Source organism: Bos javanicus, chromosome 10 (assembly GCF_032452875.1).
Source record: "Bos javanicus breed banteng chromosome 10, ARS-OSU_banteng_1.0, whole genome shotgun sequence".
NCBI classification, from domain to species: domain Eukaryota; kingdom Metazoa; phylum Chordata; class Mammalia; order Artiodactyla; family Bovidae; genus Bos; species Bos javanicus.
The window spans coordinates 27187528-27210201 of record NC_083877.1 but is presented as its reverse complement, the minus strand read 5'-3'; the positions used below and the strand labels follow the sequence as shown (position 1 = coordinate 27210201).

At 36.4% G+C, this 22674-nt stretch overlaps 1 protein-coding gene and 1 pseudogene across 1 annotated transcript; both read right to left on the bottom strand.

The window, feature by feature from the left end:
- Window positions 1–107: 107 nt before the first annotated feature.
- Window positions 108–1024, bottom strand: LOC133255392 (olfactory receptor 4K3-like; annotated as a pseudogene).
- Window positions 1025–18051: 17027 nt separating this feature from the next.
- On the bottom strand, window positions 18052–18993 carry LOC133255390 (olfactory receptor 4K14-like). The gene has a single exon (XM_061429847.1). It carries the CDS (start codon window positions 18988–18990, stop codon window positions 18052–18054), a length of 939 nt encoding a protein of 312 aa, XP_061285831.1. The 5' UTR covers window positions 18991–18993.
- Between the last annotated feature and the right edge of the window lie 3681 nt (window positions 18994–22674).

The following is a 22674-nucleotide window of genomic DNA, read 5'->3' as shown; positions in this document are numbered from 1 at the left end:
AACTCTTCCCAGTCTTAAGTAACAGGGTAGGTGTGGCCAATTTAGTGTGCTCACAGTAGACATTCTGATAATTTGAAATGATGAAATACCAACAGAAATCTAAGTCATCATAGCCGCTTAATGGCATTTCTAATCTCTTTATTTCTTAAAGTATAAATGACTGGATTTAGTAGTGGTGTGATGATCCCATAAAATACAGCAAGGAACTTGTCCACCCAAGTGATGCTGAGTGGACATAGGTAGATGAAGATGCAAGGCCCGAAGAATAACATGACCACTGTGATGTGGGCAGTGCAGGTGGAGAGCGCCTTGGATGCCCCACCCTTTGATTGGTGACAGACAGTAAGTAGAATATAAGAGTAAGAGATCAGTAAGAGATCAGCAACAGAATGAAGCAAACGGTTGCAAGTACCCCACTGTTAGCATTTGTCAACACTTCTAGAATATAAGTGTCCATGCAGACTAACTTGATCACCAATGGAATATCACAGAAAAAGCTATCCAATTTTCTGGGCCCACAGAAGGGTAGTTGTGTAATTATAGCTAGTTGGCTTATTGAATGCACAAAGCCAATGATCCATGATGTCATCACTAGTTGAATGCACATTTTTGTATTCATGATGCTGGAGTAATGGAGTGGTTTGCAGATGGCCACATAACGGTCATAGGCCATCATCACTAGGAGCACCATCTCACCCCCTCCAAAAAAGTGTCCAAAAAACATCTGACACATGCAACCTCTAAAGGAGATGGTCTTATTTTCTTTCAGAAAGTCTATGATCAGTTTAGGGGTGGTTACTGAGGAAAAGCATAGGTCAGAGAATGACAGATTAGCCAATAGGAAGTACATAGGGGAGTGGAGGTGAAGGTCAGCAATAACTAGGAGCACAATGAAGACATTGCCTAAAATGGTGATCAAGTAAAGTGAAGAAAATGCCACTAGGAGGAAGGCCTGGAGGTCCCATGAGTCGCACAGCCCAAGAAAAATAAATTCAGATACCACAGACTGGTTTGCTTCTTCCATTCTGTTCCGTGTCTTCTAAATTTATCTGAAGAAAAGATGTAAAAATAGATTTTCTAAATAGTCTGTGCATCAAGTGTGTTTTTTATGTGCTACTAATGCAAGCGAGTACTTACATAATCACTGTAAAAAGCAATTGGACTTCTCTTTTAATGCTCAATATACATATATTTCACAGCAATTTCACTCCCATTTGTATGCTCAATGTAAACTCTTGTATCTGTATACAAGGAAAATTTACAGCAATGCCTATAAACATAGTGATAGAATCTTAACAAAGTACAGCTATATAAAATGACATGAATGTGTGTTAGTAAAATATAGTAATAAAGAAATAAAAAGCCTCACATAGATGCTCTCAGCATAAATTTTATAAGATGAAGAGCACTACAAAAATAACAGTATATTTTAAAGGAATTTGTATAAATAATAAAACTATGTCCCAAAATGTAACCTCAGTTGTGGAAGCCAAGATTCTGCGTGAGGATGAACACATAAGCAGTTGTCCATTATTATCATCTGTTTAGGGCTTGGACTGGGCAATGTTTCATAGGTATAGGTAAGGTAAGTCACTTCAGTCGTGTCCGACTCTGTGCAACCCCATAGACGGAAGCCCACCAGGCTCCCCCGTCCCTGGGATTCTCCAGGCAAGAACACTGGAGTGGGTTGCCATTTCCTTCTCCAATGCATGAAAGTGAAAAGTGAAAGTGAAGTCGCTCAGTCGTATCTGACTCTTTGCGACCCCATGGACTGCAGCCCACTAGGCTCCTCTGCCCATGGGATTTTCCAGGCAAGAGTACTGGAGTAGGGTGCCATTGAGTTTTATTATTATATAAACAAGCAAACAAACTCAAAATGGACATGGAAAAATTAGGAGAATATACTGTGAATCAAGAATGATGATCTATTCAATACAGCAGACCTGAGTTAAATAGTGGTTTCAAAAAAATGGTATTTGCATTTGTTAATTGAAGTATAGTTGACTTATATTAAATGACTTAAATTCTGCCATCTACAGCAACATGGATGACCTATAAAGTATTAGTTAGTGAAATGCCAGAGAAAGACCAGTACTGTTTGATATCACTCATATGTGGAACCTAAAAAATAATACAAAAAGTGACATTTTATTAATATCTTGAAGCTGTGTGGTAAAAAGATATTTATTATATATAAATTTGAAAAACTCAATATTTAACACATTATTGAAGAGTAATAATAATTTAAATCAATGGATCCAGTAAAAAAGAGATATTAATACTAGTTTTGATAAAATGAACAAAATTTTTTTACCAAGAAGAGCAGATAAGCTAATCAACGATAATGTGGAAGAATACATGTTGCATGCATAAGGAGTAAATCACAAGCATCAGGAAGAAATGTATTCTGTTCATGAAATTCAAAGCTACATAGCCTGTAATTGAGATAAGATACGTGCTTCCCAAACTGTATGAAGTTGCGTTACTGCTCTTGGCACACATTGCTTCTGGTTTTGCTTTCCTTTAGTCTTGGTTTACTTTCCCTGTTTTCTGTAATTGAAGTTGTTGTTGATTATATGTTTGTTGTTTAAATCAACACAGTTATCACGTACTAGGGATGAAAATAAGAACAGAATTAGAAAACACTAGATGTAGAAGGGATTTTTAATTTTTTCTGATAAGGTAAACAGGAATTTATTGAATGCTTTCTTACTGTGAACTGTAATCACTTTTGAGCACTTCAGTGAAAAAAAAGTGGATTGCAGTCATTTGAGATTATACTAAAGAAGTAAAAGGTTATGCCTACTTTCTCACCTAATTTCTGTAAATGTTGTTAATATTATTTTAGTTGAATTACAAAAGATAAAGTATCACTGGTAAATTAATTATGAAAAATGAAAGTGAAAGTTGCTCAGTCATGTCTGACTCTTTGTGACCCCAAGGGCTATTCCAGTCCATGGAATTCTCCAGGCCAGAATACTGGAGTGGGTAGCCTTTCCCTTCTCCAGGGGAACTTCCCAACCCAGGGATTAAACCCAGGTCTCCCACATTGCAGGTGGATTCTTTACCAGCTGAGTTACTATATTTAATTTTCAAGCACATACTACATGGGAGAAGTAAATCTAAAGATGTTAAGAGTACAGTTGTAAAATCAAATGAGTTAAAGCAAGACACAAAAAAGAATCAAAAGTTAGAATAATTAAAGTAAAAAAGAAAAGGAGACAATTCTCATTTTTTTAAGCTGCTATTTTTAGGATCATACATAAATTAAGTCTCTCTGCTTCTTTGTATCTCCCTGTCTCTCTCTGACTAGCTCCTCTGTGCTATAAATTTTCACCTTAAAGTAATCTTCACAATAAGCCCATGAAAGACATCTTATTCTGAGTTTGACCATCAGTGTAACCTGTTAGAGTCTCAGAGCTGAGAAAGAGCATAACTGGAGTGCAATCCCAGTGCTCTCTGATGCCAGTCCTTCCTTTGTGCTGTCATTCTGTGTATCTTTCTGTTCAGTTTCAAGAGTGTAATTCCATTTACATGGTAACTATTGACTGTTACAAACTTTAAGAGATTTCTCTTTGTGTTCTTTGTCATTTTTCTTCCTGAGCTAAATTAATAGCAATCACTTTTCTCGATATTCAGAAATTTCTGTTAATTACAGTTACATACCTGTGTCTAGAACACAGTTTCCCTTAATTCAGGGAAACTGTAGACACCAATGATTGTGGCTCTGTGAGGACATGAATGCATCCTCAAAAAGGGAGCTGTAAGGCTGTATAGAAGGTACTCCTTTTGATGCTGAAGGGAGTCCAGAAGTCCCAGCATGTAACTGGGAGAAGAAATCCATGATATTATTGGAAGGTATACAGCAATTCCAAACCATCCTAATTAGCACATATGGAAATATGATATGAAACATTCTCTTAAATGTGATAAAGGAAGGGAACTAAGGGAGAAATTAAGATATTTACAGAGCATATAGACTATATCCTTACCAGAGAGACACCATATTTGACTACCTTTTTTTCCCAACAATAAAGCATTGTTTATATTCTAAACTAGAATCTGAAAAAAAATCATTACTTCCTCAAAACAGAATCTGCTTTCTGTTGTGATCAGCATTCATGCGGGACTGTGAGACATATATTTAGTGAAGAAAGTGGCCTCTGGGATAGGAGACTACCAAGCTGTATTCCTTTGGGACCACTTTATTCTGAGTCTCTCTGAATTGAGAGTTCACCTGGAAAGTGTTCCTTTTGTGTATGTCAGAAAGAGACCTGTGGGGACAATGATAAAAGTTCTACTGGTGGAAGTTAAGTACAGTTTTAAAACATCTATTTGCTTACTGTTTTAAAAAGAAAAAATATTATTCCAGAACTAAGTTGTCATGTCTAATTCCAGATGACTTGAGTGGGTGGATAGGAGATGATCAGCAGAGGGAGATGACCTAGTTACTGCTGTCCTATGTCCACGGTGAAACAGCCTTAACTGCTGGTTTTGTTGGGTTTCAATGAAGATTAGAAATATTATGAAGTATTAAAAATTTCTGATTATTTGAACATGATCTTGGTTTAGCATTGAGTAATGTGAAGGTACAGTTGTACAGTCATGTCTGACTCTTTGTGGCCTCATGGTCTGCAGCCCACCAGGTTCCTCTGTCCATGAAGTTTTCCAGGCAAAATACTGCAGGGGGTTGCCATTTCCTACTCCAGAGCACCGTCCTGACCAAGGAATCGAACCATGTCTTTTCTGCATTTCCTATATTGGCAAGCAGATTCTTCCACTGTGCCACCTGGGGAGATGCTATCATTGACTAAAGGGAAATATTATCAATATTCTACAAGACAAAAGGCAATAAAGGAAGCCTACATTTATTTTTCACTTAGGGACTATTATATAAATTCAATATTATTGACAAGATTCCAACATTTTAGAAGCTTGAGAAGGAAATGTGATAGTCTGTCTCTACCCATCTCTATTACTTTTTTCACTAGAAAAAAAGTTATCCATGCTTAGTGGTTATTCCATGCAATTACATATGCATATGTCAGCATATATGTTATGGAGGAGTCTTATTTGCTTTGTGGAATATATAGTATATGTAAGGGTGTTTTAAATTCCAATTTATATAAAATCAATTTATGCTTAAATATCCGTCAGTCAATGTAAATGGTTGCTTTTAGAGAAATTTAGAGAGAAATGTATGTAACAACACATTTTTAGTGTTTTCTTCACACTTTAGGAATAGATGCTTGTGTTTTGGAAAGCAGATGTGAAAAGACAATGAGGTACAAAGATGGGATTATTGGGCTTGACATTAACTTTGTGGATAGTGTCAGTGATGTCAGTCCACCACTGGTCAGCTTGGCTGATGATCAGGCATAGGAAGATCCTCTGTCTTGACATTTAGCCTAGAACATCTGTGCATTAAAGTATAGTTGACTATATTTAAGGAATAGAAACCCAAGGTAAATTAGGAAACTACTTCAAGTCCAGTATTCTTGAACATAGGGTACACAAACATATAAATATGACAACTATACTAAAATGTCCTTGAATATGGAGGGGGCAGAGTCAAAATACTTCATCTCAGCTGCATATAAACTCATTAAGGAAGGGTGGCTATAATGCAGTGTATCTGAAGGATGACTTTTGTTCATTTCCTTTCCTTCTCATTGTTAGAGAACTTTTGATAAACAGACATTTCACTATTCCCGAGTGATGGGGGACTCTGGACAGGTTCCAAGCATTTATGTAAACTGTCATAAGACATAGTCACTGTCTTATCTACCTGGTAAATCTATGTGTTCTAGGGAAGAAATGAATCCCATGTTTTAGCTTCATCAAATTTCTAGGTGACACAACAGTAGAAAAGGATGGTGACAAGATTCTATTCAGTTAATCAAGGTAGCAAGGCTGTTATTCTTATACTCTTACAGCTTCTAGGAAATGAGGCTTTTAAGCAAAGAAATCAAATGGGGCAGCCAACCAAATAATAATATATTGGAATCTCTAGCCTGATTAATACAATTCTAAATAAGGACATACATCTGGAAGACAGCTTTGTAGTGCCTTATAAAGCTAAAGATACTATTGCCACATGATAAAGTAGTAGTACTCCTACGTATTTACCAAATTGAGTTAAAAAATCCTGTTCATACAAAACCTGAATGTTTGTGGCAGCTTATTCATAATTATCAAAAACTAGAGATAACCAATATTTCCTTCAATATGTTAGTGGACAAACTGTGCTACATCCTTATAATGAAATACTATACAACAATAAAGGGATGTAATCTATCAAGTCATGAATAGATATAGAAAATCCTTAATATCTTGCTACATGAAATAAGCCAATCTGAAAAGTCTACATACTATATGATTCCCCATATATGACATGCTAGAAAACGCAAAACTATGGAGACAGTGAAAATGTAGGTAATTCTGAGGGATTCAGGGGGATGGATGAATAGCTGAAGCATAGGAGATTTTAGTATGGTGAAATTACTTTTTATGATGCTGTAGTTTTGGATATATGGACTTAGACATTTGCTGCATCTTCTGTGAGGACCTAAAAGGAATGACACTGTAGTAACTGAATGCAAATTTGCTTCTAATGCCACAATCCAGTAAAAGGAGCCAAGGATCTTTGGAGAAATGGCTATTGTAGGAATAGGGAAGAATGAGGAAGAAAGGTGCAAAATAATCTTGGAGCATCCTTTAATCTTAGAATATTAGGAAGTGCTCAAACATACATAAAATCACAAACTTTGATGTGGATATACGTCAAAGGGACTTAGGAGGCAAATAAAAAATCTCCCAGTATTAGATTATAATAATAATTATATACATAAATAAAAAATATAGAGAGAGATTATAATTAGCAGTATTATATTATAATCCAAAGTATAAAATAAAATCCATGATTTCATACAGATAGAAATGATTACATAAATTAGTACATGAGGTAGAAGAGAAATCACCCATGTAGAAGAATAACAGAAAAATTATGCTGTCCTACACAAGGAGAACTTAGCTTCCTATTCCTTAAGTATTGGCCGAGTATAATGACTTTTTTTTTTTTTTCAAAAAGTGCATTGTGGATAGTAAGGAAAGAAACTTTACAATGAAGCAACTGACAAACATTTCAGTCATATGATTAAGGGCAACGTTAGCAGTATAAATCATGTTGATGGTATAGACCCTTGATAGGAGGTGATGAAAATAGGACTTTACCTGTGATGTTCCTCCCTTGAGCCCATGATTCTGGTATAATCATGGGAAAAATGTCAAGTAAATGTCAATACAATGGTATCCTTCTTACGTTGCAGTTCCTTAAAAAATTAAACATACAATTATCCTACAACCCATCAGTTTTGCTCCTAGTATTTAATCCCAAAGAAATAAAAGCAGGTATTGAAATAACAACTTGTACACAAATGTTTAGAGTAGAACTATTCACAATGCCCAAGGGTGAAAACAATCCAAATCTTCATCAGCTGATGAATGGATAAACAAATGTGGTAATCCATACAAAGGAATATCATTCAGCCACAAAAAAGAACAGTGCACTAATACACATTTTGATATGGTTAAACTTGAAAACATTATGCTACATGAAAGAAGCCAGACACTAAAGGCAACAAAATTGATTTGATTCTTTTTGTGTATGATATGCAGAATAGGTTAATTCAAATAGACAGGAAGCAGATTAATAAGTGCCAGGGGCTTATTAGTGGACAATGATTGGAAGGAAATGATGATTGAACAGTACTGTGAATGTACTAAATGCCATTGGATTGTACTCTTCAAATGATTTGCATCACATTATGTGAATTTTACCTGTATGATAAAATAGCATAAAATTTAATACTAAAAAGATAAATGACAAAATATCATTTTCCATTATGATTAAAGACTTTAGTTATCGACTTTGTTTTAGCTTATTTTTTCAAAATCATACTTGGTTTATGTGTACCTTTTTTAGGTAAATGTATAATTCTTATGTAAAAGAGAATGCTGCAGTTCACACACTAAGTTTTTGCTCATTTCTCTACAGGCTAGATACTATGTAGAAATTAGTCTACATTTTTATAAAATGAGATCATAGCAGTTTAACTAACAGAAATCAAATTTTTGGGACAATGTATTAAAATGGAGCTCCCTGGTGGCTCAGCAGTGAAGAAACTGCCTGCCAATGCAGGAGACCAGGGTTCAGTCCCTGAGTCAGGAAGACCCCTTTGAAGAAGGAAATGGCAACTCATTACAGTAGTCTTGCCTGAGAAATCCCATGGACAGAGGAGCCCGGAGGGCTACTAGTCCATGGTGTTGCAAAGAGTCAAGCATGATTTAGAAACTAAACAACAAAATAATGGTGTTAAATAAGAATGGTGACATTTGGTCTTCTGTATGTGCATGTGGATTTTTTGAATAGCATTAAAGAGTTAGAGATATTCAGTATGTCTAGGGATCAAGACCATCCCCATGGAAAAGAAATGCAAAAAAGCAAAATGGCTGTCTGGGGAGGCCTTACAAATAGCTGTGAAAAGAAGAGAAGCAAAAAGCAAAGGAGAAAAGGAAAGATATAAACATCTGAATGCAGAGTTCCAAAGAATAGCAAGAAGAGATAAGAAAGCCTTCTTTAGTGATCAATGCAAATAAATAGAGGAAAACAACAGAATGGGAAAGACTAGAGATCTTTTCAAGAAAATCAGAGATACCAAAGGAACATTTCATGCAAAGATGGGCTCGATAAAGGACAGAAATGGTATGGACCTAACAGAAGCAGAAGATATTAAGAAGAGATGGCAAGAATACACAGAAGAACTGTACAAAAAAGATCTTCATGACCCAGATAATCACGATGGTGTGATCACTGACCTAGAGCCAGACATCCTGGAATGTGAAGTCAAGTGGGCCTTAGAAAGCATCACTAGGAGCAAAGCTAGTGGAGGTGATGGAATTCCAGTTGAGCTATTCCAAATCCTGAAAGATGATGCTGTGAAAGTGCTGCACTCAATATGCCAGAAAATTTGGAAAACTCAGTAGTGGACACAGGACTGGAAAAGGTCAGTTTTCATTCCAATCCCAAAGAAAGGGAATGCCAGAAACTACTGCAAAATTGCACTCATCTCACACTCTAGTAAAGTAATGCTTAAAATTCTCCAAGCCAGGCTTCAGCAATATGTGAACCGTGAACTTCCTAATGTTCAAACTGGTTTTAGAAAAGGCAGAGGAACCACAGATCAAATTGCCAACATCCACTGGATCATGGAAAAAGCAAGAGAGTTCCAGAAAAACATCTATTTCTGCTTTATTGACTATGCCAAAGCCTTTGACTGTGTGGATCACAATAAACTGTGGAAAATTCTTCAAGAGATGGGAATACCAGACCACCTCATCTGCCTCTTGAGAAATTTGTATGCAGGTCAGGAAGAAACAGTTAGAACTGGACATGGAACAACAGACTGGTTCCAAATAGGAAAAGGAGTACGTCAAAGCTGTATATTGTCACCCTGTTTATTTAACTTATATGCAGAGTACATCAGGAGAAACGCTGGACTGGAAGAAACACAAACTGGAATCAAGATTGCCGGGAAATATATCAATCACCTCAGATATGCAGATGACACCACCCTTATGGCAGAAAGTGAAGAGGAACTAAAAAGCCTCTTGATGAAGGTGAAAGTGGAGAGTGAAAAAGTTGGCTTAAGGCTCAACATTCAGAAAATGAGGATCATGGCATCCAGTCCCATCACTTCATGGGAAATAGATGGAGAAACAGTGGAAACAGTGTCAGACTTTATTTTTCTGGGCTCCAAAATCACTGCAGATGGTGACTGCAGCCATGAAATTAAAAGACGCTTCCCCTTGGAAGGAAAGTTATGACCAACCTAGATAGCATATTCAAAAGCAGAGACATTACTTTGCCAACAAAGGTTCGTCTAGTCAAGGCTATGGTTTTTCCTGTGGTCATGTATGGATGTGAGAGTTGGAATGTGAAGAAAGCTGAGTGCCGAAGAATTGATGCTTTTGAACTGTGGTGTTGGAGAAGACTCTTGAGAGTCCCTTGGACTGCAAGGAGATGCAACCAGTCCATTCTGAAGGAGATCAGCCCTGGGATTTCTTTGGAAGGAATGATGCTAAAGCTGAAACTCCAGTACTTTGGCCACCTCATGTGAAGTGTTGACTCATTGAAAAAGACTCTGATGCTGGGAGGGATTGGGGGCAGGAGGAGAAGGGGACGACAGAGGATGAGATGGCTGGATGGCATCACTGAGTCGATGGACGTGAGTCTCCATGAACTCCGGGAGTTGGTGATGGACAGGGAGGCCTGGCGTGCTGCGATTCATGGGGTCGCAAAGAGTCGGACACGACTGAGTGACTGATCTGATCTGATCTGATCTGATAGGGAAAAAAATCATAGGGCTGAATACCAAAGCACACAAATTCTATTACCTATTCCTCTATTAACTGACCTATCACAATCTTATTTCTTCATCTGATATGAAAGAATATTGGGTTTCCATCTCACCATTTTATTAGAAGTAATAAATGAGATACTCAGCAAAAATACTCAGCTAAGCATAGAGTAAAGTAGACTCGTGAACTCTTATTTATATGTTCTGCAATGATCTAAAGGAGAGAACATATAGTGTAGGAATGAAACCCATGGACATTGAAATCAGAAAGTTATTGTGTTTGAATATTAGGTCTGACTTCAGCATATTAACTTTTGCCAACATGTTAAACTTCCATATCATTTAATATTAGTATCACTAAAATGAGGATGGTAATTGTATTAATGAGGTAAAAAGCAGGTTTAGTGTTTTCAAGGATACTCCATGGATATGCTTGCAATGGAATTCTAAATATTTGTTAATAATGTGTTTGTTAATAGGTATTCCTTTTTCGATGGTATTGGTCTAAATGATATTTATCAATAGGCATTAAAATGTCAGGAGATACTGGTTTTCCTTGAAGATATTTGCTGTCATATTTTATTAGACGTAGATTCCTTTGTTCTCCATTTACTTTTTAAACCAAAGTTCTAATAATTTTTTCTTCTCTTAATGTCATGAGAATTCAAAGCAGAGATCTCATAATAAATGGCCAGGGGACTCAGCTCACTGAATCATCAAGGGTCCAAGCTTGCTCTGCTCTTCACAGGGTAAGTCAATGACTGAGAAATGAGGTGTTGGGATCAGCAAGAGACTTTATCAGGAGCTAGCTGGCTGACTGAGAAGATGGTGCTAGCACCTCAAAATAATCATCTTGTCAGGGCCTGGTTGCCAGGTTCTTTTATGGATCAGAGATGGGGTGGGGAGATGAGGAGACAAAGTAAATACTATTCAGTCCTTGCAAATGTCCCCCAGAATGCCAAGCCTCAGGCAGGGGAATGTGTTGGTTTCACTTCCTTATGGTCCTTCACAGGCAAGCAGCTCAGATTATCTCCTCGAGGCAGTCCATAATTCATGCTTACAAAAGTGGCAAGATGAGGGTTAAAGTTACAGAAGCAGATACAGCATAAATTCAAAATTAACCTTTCCCAGTTACAAAGGGTCACCAAAAAACTGTTGTTAGTCCTGGAGCGGTTCTAAGGAGTACTAACCACAGAGATCAAAGAGGGAAACATTTCTTAAAAGGTTCAATTATAGAGAAAATATTGTTTTCTGAGCTCCTTTTTTTGAGAGGTCAGATTATATGGGCCAGTATAATATAAGTGACTACTTTGCTAAAATTATCAGCTGTTTTCCTTTTATGGGTAAGGCAGAGCACCTCTGCAACATTACAACAAATCTTCCACTCCTTCTTTCCTCTGACTTTTCATTACTGTTTTCAATTCAACAAGCATTTACTGAACTACTACAGGTACCAGCCTTTCCAAAGGGAAGTTAGTACTTCATTCCAAGTTGCTTGAATTGCTTCATATACCTTGATTGTTTCTTGATTTACAGGGAACCTTTTGGGTCTGGTCTATATTTCACTAGGGACTTGAAGTGTTAGTTGCTCAGTCAAGCCTGACTCTTCGTGATCCTATGGACTATAGCCTACCAGGCTCCTCTGTCCATGAAATTCTCCAGTCAAGAATACTGGAGTGGGAAGCCATTCCCTTCTCCAGTGATTTTCCCGACCCAGGGATTGAAATGAGTTGTCTTGCATTGCAGGCAGACACTTTACCGTCTGAGCCAAACAAGTGGAATACATATATTGGAAGGACAGAGGAGGGGATAAAAAGCCTCCAATTGACCGGGTCCAGCTTGTCGATCCAAATGGTGATTATCTCTTTGTGATGATCTTCCTCAACATCATCATGAAGTGGATGCTATCTTACTATACAAGCCTTAAAATTGAGATGCAAAAAGAGCATTTTATTTTCAAGTGGAAATCATAAGTAAGAGATTAGGTTTAGGCAGGTCCACAGGCATAGAGAAGTTACATTAATTTATGACTCAATTCATTCAACAACTACTATTGTCCAGTTGCCTTCCTTTGCCCTCTACGTACACCTATAGTTAACACAGAGAATTCCTTATAATGAGTAGAATCAAAATTTAAAATTTGGGCCTGAACATACAGATGGTTTTGCATGATATGTTGGTAGCAACTAGGAGTAAAGGGCTACAGCTTTACAGCCCCAGTTTAGTGAAGTATTGTGGTTGCATATAACTTAGTTGTGGTTAGTATTTGGGCTTCCAAGGCGATGCTAGTGGTAAGGAACCCACCTGCCAATTCAGGAGACATAAGAGATCTGGGTTCAATCCCTGGGTTTGGAAAAGCCCCTGGAGGAGGGCATGGTAACCCATTCCAGCATTCTTGCCTGGAGAATCCCATGGACAGAAGAGCCTGGTGGGTTACACTCCACGGGACTGCAAAGAGTTGAACACAACTGAAGCAACTTAGCACGCACATTGTCAGTATTCTGATTATGGTCCTGAAAAACACTAATAAGAAATTCTCCCATTTGGAAGAAATACAAGCAGTATATTTGGTTTTCCACTTTGTTTGGCTAGAAGCATGCATATATACTGATTCATGAAAAGTTATTAATGGTTCAATTAGATTCATGGGGTCGCAAAGAGTTGGACATGACTGAGCAACTGAACTGAACTGAACTAGATGGTCAGAACTTAAAGTAAATAGAATTGGAAGACTGGTGGTGAAGAATTCCTAGGGGATAATTGGTGGGAATTGATCTCAGAATGGGCACAGATTATGAAAAAATCTGTGTCTCGTGTATTCTTACCAAAGGGTATCCATTATAGAGGAAACTTTAGTAGTAGACTAATAAATTCTTTGTATGCTAACCTATTTTTCCAGCCACCTCCAGTGCTTGCTAAATGGGATTTTGTACAAAATAACCATGGTCAGAAATCATGTATTGCTAAACACTGAATTTTATCAAGTTTATTTTATAGCAAAGCAATTAGCAACAATAGTTATAGAAGTAGATTTGTGGTCATGGAATTCACGGATCATAACATGTACTTAATCACCCATAAATAGCTGATCTAATAAACGGTAGAAAGGCATACTGAAGACTTCCTTATGAGAAGGAAGTTATCTTTTGGGAGATAATATCTTCATTCTCTGATTCTGGAATCAAAATGTGGAAGTGATAGTTAATCCTTACACTCTGATGTTTCATAATCCACTCACAAAATTTTTGCATCCCACCTACCACTTTGAATGCTTCCACCAGAGTAAATAGCATTTTCACTAACTTGGAAGTTAAGACTGACTACTGGCCATGTAAGTTTAGCTACAGAATGTATAAAACTATGCATCCCACTGATTAATATCTTTGAGGATGAATATAAAAGAAACCAGTGAGAATTAAGGAGAATTTGCCTTTCTGATAAGTGTGTGAAAAATAATGTCAGATGGTATGAAAGTGACTGTAATGTTTGAGTTGAGAGCATGTGATACGTGCATTTGTTGTGGCAAATTATATTACAAGACAGTATAAGCTGCATTTTCCATCCTTATGCCCTTCTATCTTCAGAATATTAGAAAATTCATACAAATTGTACTTAAGAGGTTTATTTTTTAAGGACTGAGAGAAGTAAAAAGATACCCATTATTCTAAGTAGGATAAAAGATGCTTTAAAAATACAGAGATGACAACACAGCAAATGAATGGGCATAGCCATGAGAAAGAACTGAGGCGACTGCCCAAGATAGAGACAGCCATGTGGTTGGCTCTTGGTCCTTTGGCACCACCTCTGTGCAGGCATGTTCTTGGTGATGTTTCTTTTATTCCCAACTTTCACTTCATGATACAATTAGCTTGCAAATCATATTACTCTCAATATTTTTATACAGTTATATTGATAGAGACACTCTAATATTTTATTCTTGGCATAATTTATTCTTTTATTCTCAGGAATAATTTTCTATTGTACTGTGTACTGTCATATAATAAATGAATAATTTTTGAAATCAGATTGACCTTTGAATCTTTAAGTGAAGAAAAAATTAAATTGTACTATCTTGAGGAACTGTATTTCATATTTCTGAGTCTCATTTTCTTATCCATAATTTGGATAATATAATAATAGTAAATTTATATAACGAACATAACAGTGGTATAGAGCAGGCATTCAAGGATGATAAGTGCTATTTTTTTGCTAAGATTGTTTTAATTTTTTCACTTTAGTTGAAGCATAGTTGGTTTATAATATTATACAGTATTCGTTTTAGGAGTACAGCAAAGTGATTCAGTTATATATATATATATATATATATATATATATATATATATACACTCAATATATGTATTCAGCTATTATAGGTTATTACAAGATATTGAATATAATTCCATATGATATATATAAATCATTGCTGCTTATCTATTTTATGTATAGTACTTTGTATCTGTTAATTCCATTCTCCTCATTTATCCCTCATCCTACCCTTTCTCCTTTGGTAACTCTAAGTACGTTTCTTTTGAGAATCTGTTTCTGTTTTATGTATAGATTCACATATTATTTTTATATTCTACACATTTCTACACATAAGTGATAGCATATAATATTTTTCTTTCTCTGTATGACTCATTTCACTTAGTATGATTTTCTCTGTATTCAACTATCTTGTTAAAAATGACAATATTTCATTCTTTTTTGTATCTGAGTAATAGCCAGTAAGTATGTGTGTGTGTGTGTGTGTGTGCATGTGTGTATCACATCTTCTTAAATCAATCTTCTGTTGATGAGCAGTTGGTTTGTTTCCATGTCGTGGCTATTGTAAATAATTCCTATGAACATTGGGGTGCATGTATCTTTTCAAATTAGAGTTTTCATGTTTTCTGGATATATGGCCAGGAGTGGGATTGCTATACATTTATTTCTAGGCTATTTTGTTCCATTGACCTATATGTCTATTTTGTGCCAATACCATGCTGTTTTGATACTGTAGCTTTATAGTATAGTCTGAATTCTAGAAGGGTTGTCTCCAGCTTTGTTCTTTTTCTTCAAGATTGCTTGGCAACTCTGGGTCTTTTGTGGTTCCAAAAAAATTTTAGGATTGTTTATTCTAGTATAGTGAAGAATGCTATGAATGTTTTGAAAAGTATCACAGTAAATTTGTAGGTTGTTCTTCCCTGGTGGTCAGATGGTAAAGTGTCTGTCTACAATGCGGGAGACCTGGGTTCAATCCCTGGGTTGGGAAGATCCCCTGGAGAAGGAAATGGCAATCCACTCCAGTACTATTGCCTGGAAAATCTTATAGACAGAGGAGCCTGGTAGGCTACAGTCCATGGTGTCGCAAAGAGTTGGACACAACTTAGCAATTTCACTTTCACCTTGGGTGGTATAGCCATTTTAACAGTGTTAATTCTTCCAATCTAAGAGCATGAGATATCTTTCTATTCCTTTGAATAAGTTTCAGTTTCCTTTATCAGTTTTTTATAGTTCTCAGCATATAGATTTTTCACCTCCTTGATTAAAGTTATTCCTAGGTATTTAAAAAAATTTTTTTTTTTGGTATTTTACTTTTGACACAATTTTAAATGGAATTTTTTTTTTGCTTTCATTTTCTGATACTTCATTTTTATATAAGTACATCACTTTTATTCTAATATTTTTCTATTTTTGTGTCCATTTTAAGAGAAATGAAATTTCTATATGTACCATATTTTTATTTTAGGACTTTTATTGTTGATTCTTACAACTGAATTTACCTAATTTATACCTCTAAAGGAAAGTAAATTCTATTTATTATTTAAAATTTTTAGGAATTTTTGATTCATGAAAAAAGACTGTACTTAAATACCTCATGATTGATAAATGGTATTGATATTTGAATAAAAAATGGCCTTTTATATATAAATTAAAATATGTTTGTTAAATATTGATTACAAGTACTAAGTACTGTAGTTTAAAGAATTAACCAGTTAAGGCATGCTGTCTGACTCTGTGCGACCCCATAGACGGCAGCCCACCAGGCTCCTCTGTCCATGGGATTCTCCAGGCAAGAACACTGGAGTGGGTAAAGCATAGCCCCTACCATTAAGGAGTTTACAATTTCAGGACTTCTAAACCAATGGTTAATATAATTCAAAGTATAAATGTTAATCCTTGAGACTAAGATCATCAAAGGAAACATCATTTGGGTTTTTTTTTCTTTTATTGAGTTAATGGAAACCAAACACAGAACAGCTTCTGTTGTTATTCTAGTGTCCACTGTCATTCCCTATGTACTGTACCACTGTTACTCTCTCTTTATTTTTCTCCTACTGCTTTCCATTAGTATTTGGGTAGAGAGTTAAGCTAAACAGTAATTCAGTTGACAAGAGGTCAAGTGAAAAGTCTGAGGAAAAGAGTCAGTGTTACAGAAATACCTTCCAAATGGAGTTAGGAGAAAATTCTAAAGAAGTTTATTAAGATGCTATCCATCAGAATGGGTGTATAGCTTGGTTGAATGAATTTTAGCTTCTCACTTAATACAGTTAAAGGCATAGGAAAGTTGATTAGACAATTCACTTACAAAGAAGAACCATTTGTGTTGAATTTTAGGGAAACATTTTGTGGTGTTCCACTGGTTGATTAGTGAATGTTAAAATTCGATGAACTTCATTAACCCTATTCCTGTACTTGGAGACAGGCATTAGTTAGTTCAGTGGCTCAGTCGTGTCTGACTGTGACTCCATGAATCGCAGCATGCCAGGCTTCCCTGTCCATCACCAACTCTCGGAGTTCACTAAAACTCATGTCCATCGAGTTGGTGATGCCATCCAGCCATTTCATCCTCTGTCATCCCCTTCTCCTGCCCCCAATCCCTCCCAGCAGCAGAGTCTTTTCCAATGAGTCAACACTTTGCATGAGGTGGCCAAAGTACTGCTGTTTCAGCTTTCGCATCATTCCTTCCAAAGAAATCCCAGGGCTGATCTCCTTCAGAATGGACTGGTTGGATCTCCTTGCAGTCCAAGGGACTCTCAGGAGTCTTCTCCAACACCACAGTTCAAAAGCATCAATTCCTTGGCGCTCAGCTTTTTTCACAGTCCAACTCACATCCATACACGACCACTGGAAAAACCATAGCCTTGACTAGACGGACTTTTGTTGGCAAAGTAATGTCTCTGCTTTTGAATATGCTATCTAGGTTGGTCATAACTTTCCTTCCAAGGAGTACGCGTCTTTTAATTTCATGGCTGCAGTCACCATCTGCAGTGATTTTGGAGCCCCAAAAAATAAAGTCTGCCACTGTTTCCACTGTTTCCCCATCTATTTCCCTAGAAGTGATGGGACCAGATGCTATGATCTTCATGTTCTGAATGTTGAGCTTTAAGCCAACCTTTTCATTCTCCTCTTTCACTTTCATCAAGAGGGCTTTTTAGTTCCTCTTCACTTTCTGCCATAAGGATGGTGTCATCTGCATATCTGAGGTTATTGATATTTCTCGTGGAAATCTTGATTCCAGCTTGTGCTTCTTCCAGCCCAGAGTTTCTCATGCATAAAATGTAGATATAAATTGAATGTCTAGAATTTTCAACCTCTTTTATAAGGTCAGTATATTGTCAATTTGAAGTGTTTCCAGTGAGGTTTCTGGGTATTAAATATTTCCCTTGTGATGTATGTAGTAGCTTCTGAATCTCTTTATAGCAGTTTTTATCTCTTTATTTCTCAGGGTATAAATGGCTGGATTTAGAAGAGGTGTAATAACAGAGTAAAACACAGCAAGAAATTTGTCCACCCAGGTGATGCTGAGTGGCCACACATAGATGAAGATGCAGGGCCCAAAGAAGAGCACCACCACTGTGATGTGGGCAGTGCAGGTAGAGAGTGCCCTAGATGTACCAGCTTTAGAGCTTTGGCGAATAGTAAGAAGAATATATGAGTAGGATATCAACAAAACTATAAAGCAGGTCATGGCTGGAACCCCACTATCAGCATTCATTAATATTCCCAAGTTATAGGAATCTATGCAAGCAAGCTTGATTACCAGTGGTATATCACAGAAAAAGCTGTCGATTTCCCTGGGGCCACAGAAAGGCAATTGCACAATCACAGCCATTTGACTCATGGCATGCACAAAGCCAGTGGTCCAGGAAGTCAGCACAAGCCCAATGCACTTTTGCAGGTTCATTATGGTTGAATAGTGGAGTGGCTTGCAGATGGCCACATAGCGGTCATAGGCCATTACCACCAATAGCACCATCTCACCCCCTCCAAAAAAATGCACAAAGAGAATCTGGCACATGCAGCCTCCAAAGGAAATAGTCTTGTTCTCTCTGACAAAGTCTGTTATCATCTTAGGAGTGGTCACTGAGCAAAGCCACATATCAACAAAGGACAGGTTGGCCAATAAGAAGTACATGGGGGAATGCAGATGGGGGTCAGTGATGATTAAGATTATGATGGCAATGTTTCCAAATACAATGATCAGGTAAAGCATAAAAAACATCAGTAAGAGTAAGACCTGCATAGTCCATGAGTGACAAAGTCCCAGAAGCACAAATTCTGACACTACAGACAGATTTCCTGCATCCATTTAATTCAGAGTGTCCTCTAAAATAAGCAGGAGAAAAAGACAGATTTTTCAGTTAGTAGGATGGGAAAGGATACTTAATCTTTAGAAATTGGTTGAAATTCTATCTCAATGAAGTTTAAATTCATTGAAAATTAGCGTCTATATCTGAAAGTGAAAATTTAATTGGGAAGACAAATATTGGGAAAATACTCATAGTATTATGACCAAAAGAGAAGTAAATCCCTAAAATTTGCTTTCCAAGATAGACTTATAATAAATGATTAATTAAGAGGATATTCCCACAAAGAATAAGTGAGAAAGGTGGATAGCAAGATGAAAGACTGAGAAAAGATTATAGTGTCACCTAGAAACTAGTTTCATTCTGCTTCCCCAGTGAAAAGAATCTGAGTGCAGACCATCAACTGTTATACTGTAATAACTATGATTTGAGTAGTCTACTTAAGAAGATGATAGTGAACAGATACTGAAGTCCAGAACAAACGCATGGCACAAAATTACAGTTTCTCTCTATTATGCATACTGATTTCTTTAAGCCTCATTTGCGTGTCTTCTATAAGACATCATTTAATTAAAATTTTACCTTATTTCTCTACATTATATATTGGAACAATCTTTAGGAGAAAAGCCATATAATAAATACAAGGCATGATAATTCACATGGAAAATCAAGCACATAATTTATCATTATTTAAGATCACAAGTCAATAGAATTCATTTAGTTAACTGAATCTATTAGAAAAAATGTCCGGAGACTTATGTGAGAAAGGGAGGTTAACTCAGACGCAGGTTCTGTTTTAATGACATGTGAATGAATGTTCCTTATAACTCGAGCTTATGAATAGAAAATATTTACTTTCAATTATATCAGTAGATGTTAGGAAACCCCTAGGTTTTGAAATATTACTGTAAATGTATATAAAAAATGATTTGGGAGAATGGCATTGAAACATGTATAATACCATATGAGAAATGAATTGCCAGTCCAGGTTCGATGCAGGATACAGGATGCTTGGGGCTGGTGCACTGGGATGACCCAGAGGGATGGTATGGGGAGGGAGGTGGGAGAGGGGTTCAGGATGGGGAACATGTGCACACCCGTGGTGGATTCATGTTGATGTATGGCAAAACCAATACAATATTGTAAAGTAATTAGCCTCCAATTAAAATAAATAAATTTAAATTAAAAAAAGAAAAAAAAAGCCAGTCTTGCTGATAAGCAGCTATTATCTTCTGTAACTTTAAATACATGTTATTTATACTTAATAACCGAATAAAAGATGTGAGGATTAAAAAAAAAACAAAACTTCAGAGATCATCAATTACTGACCTCTGAATAGAATAAAGATATAGTTTATATTAATCCTTAAGTACACTAAGAATTCCTCTTGAGCTGAATGGTGAAAATATAACTGTGTATCTCTGAAAGTGAAAGTGAAAGTCACTCAGTCTTGTCTGACTCTTTGCGACCCCAAAGAGGTCCCCATATAGTCCATGGAATTCTCCAGGCCAGAATACTAGAGTGGGTAGCCTTTCCCTTCCCCAGGGGACCTTCCCAACCCGTGGATCAAATCCAGGTCTCCCACATTGCAGGAAGATTTTTTACCAGCTGAGTCACAAGGGTGTGTATCTCTCTTCCTAATCTATTTATTTCCCTGGGCTTTGTTTTACTTTTTGGATGCTGCATTTTCTTTTATCCTTTGAAATCTCAAGGGTGGTGCTAAGGAGAGCAGGTGAACAATGAAAACTATTACCTCATCATGAGCACTGATTTCCCCTTCCCTTATAATGTGAACTCAGAAGTATAAAGGATGGAAAGAAAAAATAATTTCTTCAAAAAATTAGATGACTCACACATTTGCTGTGAAAGGGAGAACATGTAATAATAGTCTCAAGGTTTAAAGATAAATATATCCTCCATGATAGAGATATGTTTAATTTCTAAAGAAAATATCCTGTATTACACACAATAGACTTATGTCCCCTGAGAAATTTGAACAATTTGACCTTTACTTGGAAACTTAATTTTTGTCAAGATAAACCTGTCAAGATAACAGACCAGGATTAGTTTTCTATATATTTTTTAAAATACCTCTTGGGATAGGGATATGGAAGATAGCTAGTAGCAAAAGCAGAATTTCAACTGGGTTTGAGAGAGGAATTTCTTAAAAGATTAATATGTACATTGCTGAGGAGCCATTTACCAAAAATAAATGACAGTGTTTTTAAAATCAGTTTTGAAATTGTTAATATTTCATAATATTAGTAGACTGATTATATCAATTAATGTCAATCTAACATTTGAGATAATTAGTAGAATAACCATGGACTTTTAGATTAGTCAGATCTGGTCTAAACTCCAGCTTTGTTACCTGTTGACCTTGTGATCTTGAGCTAAATTTATTTCTACTTCCATTTCCTCATCTGTGAAAAGAGAACAGTCAATCTAATAGACAGTGAAGTTGCTCAACTGTGTCCTACTCTTTGCGATCCCATGGACTGTGGTCTACCAGGCTTCTCTGTCCATGGGATTTTCCAGGCAAGAGTACTGGAGTGGGTTGCCGTTTCCTTCTCCAGGGGATCTTCCTGACCCAGGGATCAAACCCAGGTCTCCTGCATTGCAGGCAGACACTTTACCCTCTGAGCCACCAGGGAAGCCGCCCAATCTAATAGACTTGTCTTCAAATCAGAAAACACAGAAATTACTTAAAGTTATCTGATATTCAGCATATGTTTAATAAATACTAGTTATTTCCCCTCCTTATTGATTAAAATGTAACTTAAAGCTCTGCAGTTTCCAAAGTTTTCAAGAAACAATCTTAGTTAACTGCCAACCACCTTCTATAACCAAAATATATAAAGTAAATTTTATTTAAAATAATAACGGATTATATTTTATTTAACTTACATTAAGCAACTTTATAGGATATGGATGCAAAGGAAATATCAAGAAGCAAGAATTGCTTCTTGCTTTCCATGAGCTTAACACGTTTTTCACCTTTACATCTGCTTCTATCTAGGAAGTGTTTTGTATTTTAAGAAAGCCTTCAAGAGAATAGTACATTTTTTTTTAAGTACCTTTAGAATCCTGTAACTTAGGGTCAGTTTTCACAAGAAGAGGTAGTTATAACTTTGGGATTAGTGAAAATGAAAAAAAAAAAAGAAAAGAAAATTAGGGAAAGGAGACAAATTGAGTTACTCTTTTTAGAGTATTAAAATACAGCCAAGCATTTTTCATCCCCATCTAGACACAAGATCCTTCTATTAATTTTTATTATAGCAATTATAAAACTGTGATTATCAACATTTTTAATTTTACAAAGAGAAACTTGGACACAGAGAATTTAATAGATAGTCTGAGATATACACTAGGGAAAGTACACAGGGAAATTGTCCAAGTTCCTTTCTCTTCCTAAAGCTGCCCTCTTTTCTTCCTAAGGTTCTGAGTTTTAATCCTGTTAAATCCTATTAACCCTACAGTAACTTAGTATAGCATCACTTTTCACCGGTTATATAATTATTTTTTCTTCTATCTTTATGCTGAAAGTTACCTTAGTATGTAGTACTCTCTCTGATATAAAACTCTTATCTTTTAAATGGGAAGGACCATTTAGCCAGGATAGCTGGAAGTTGCTCATAATCAAGTAGTTGTTATAATATTCAAAGAACTGTGATCTCTCAAAGCAG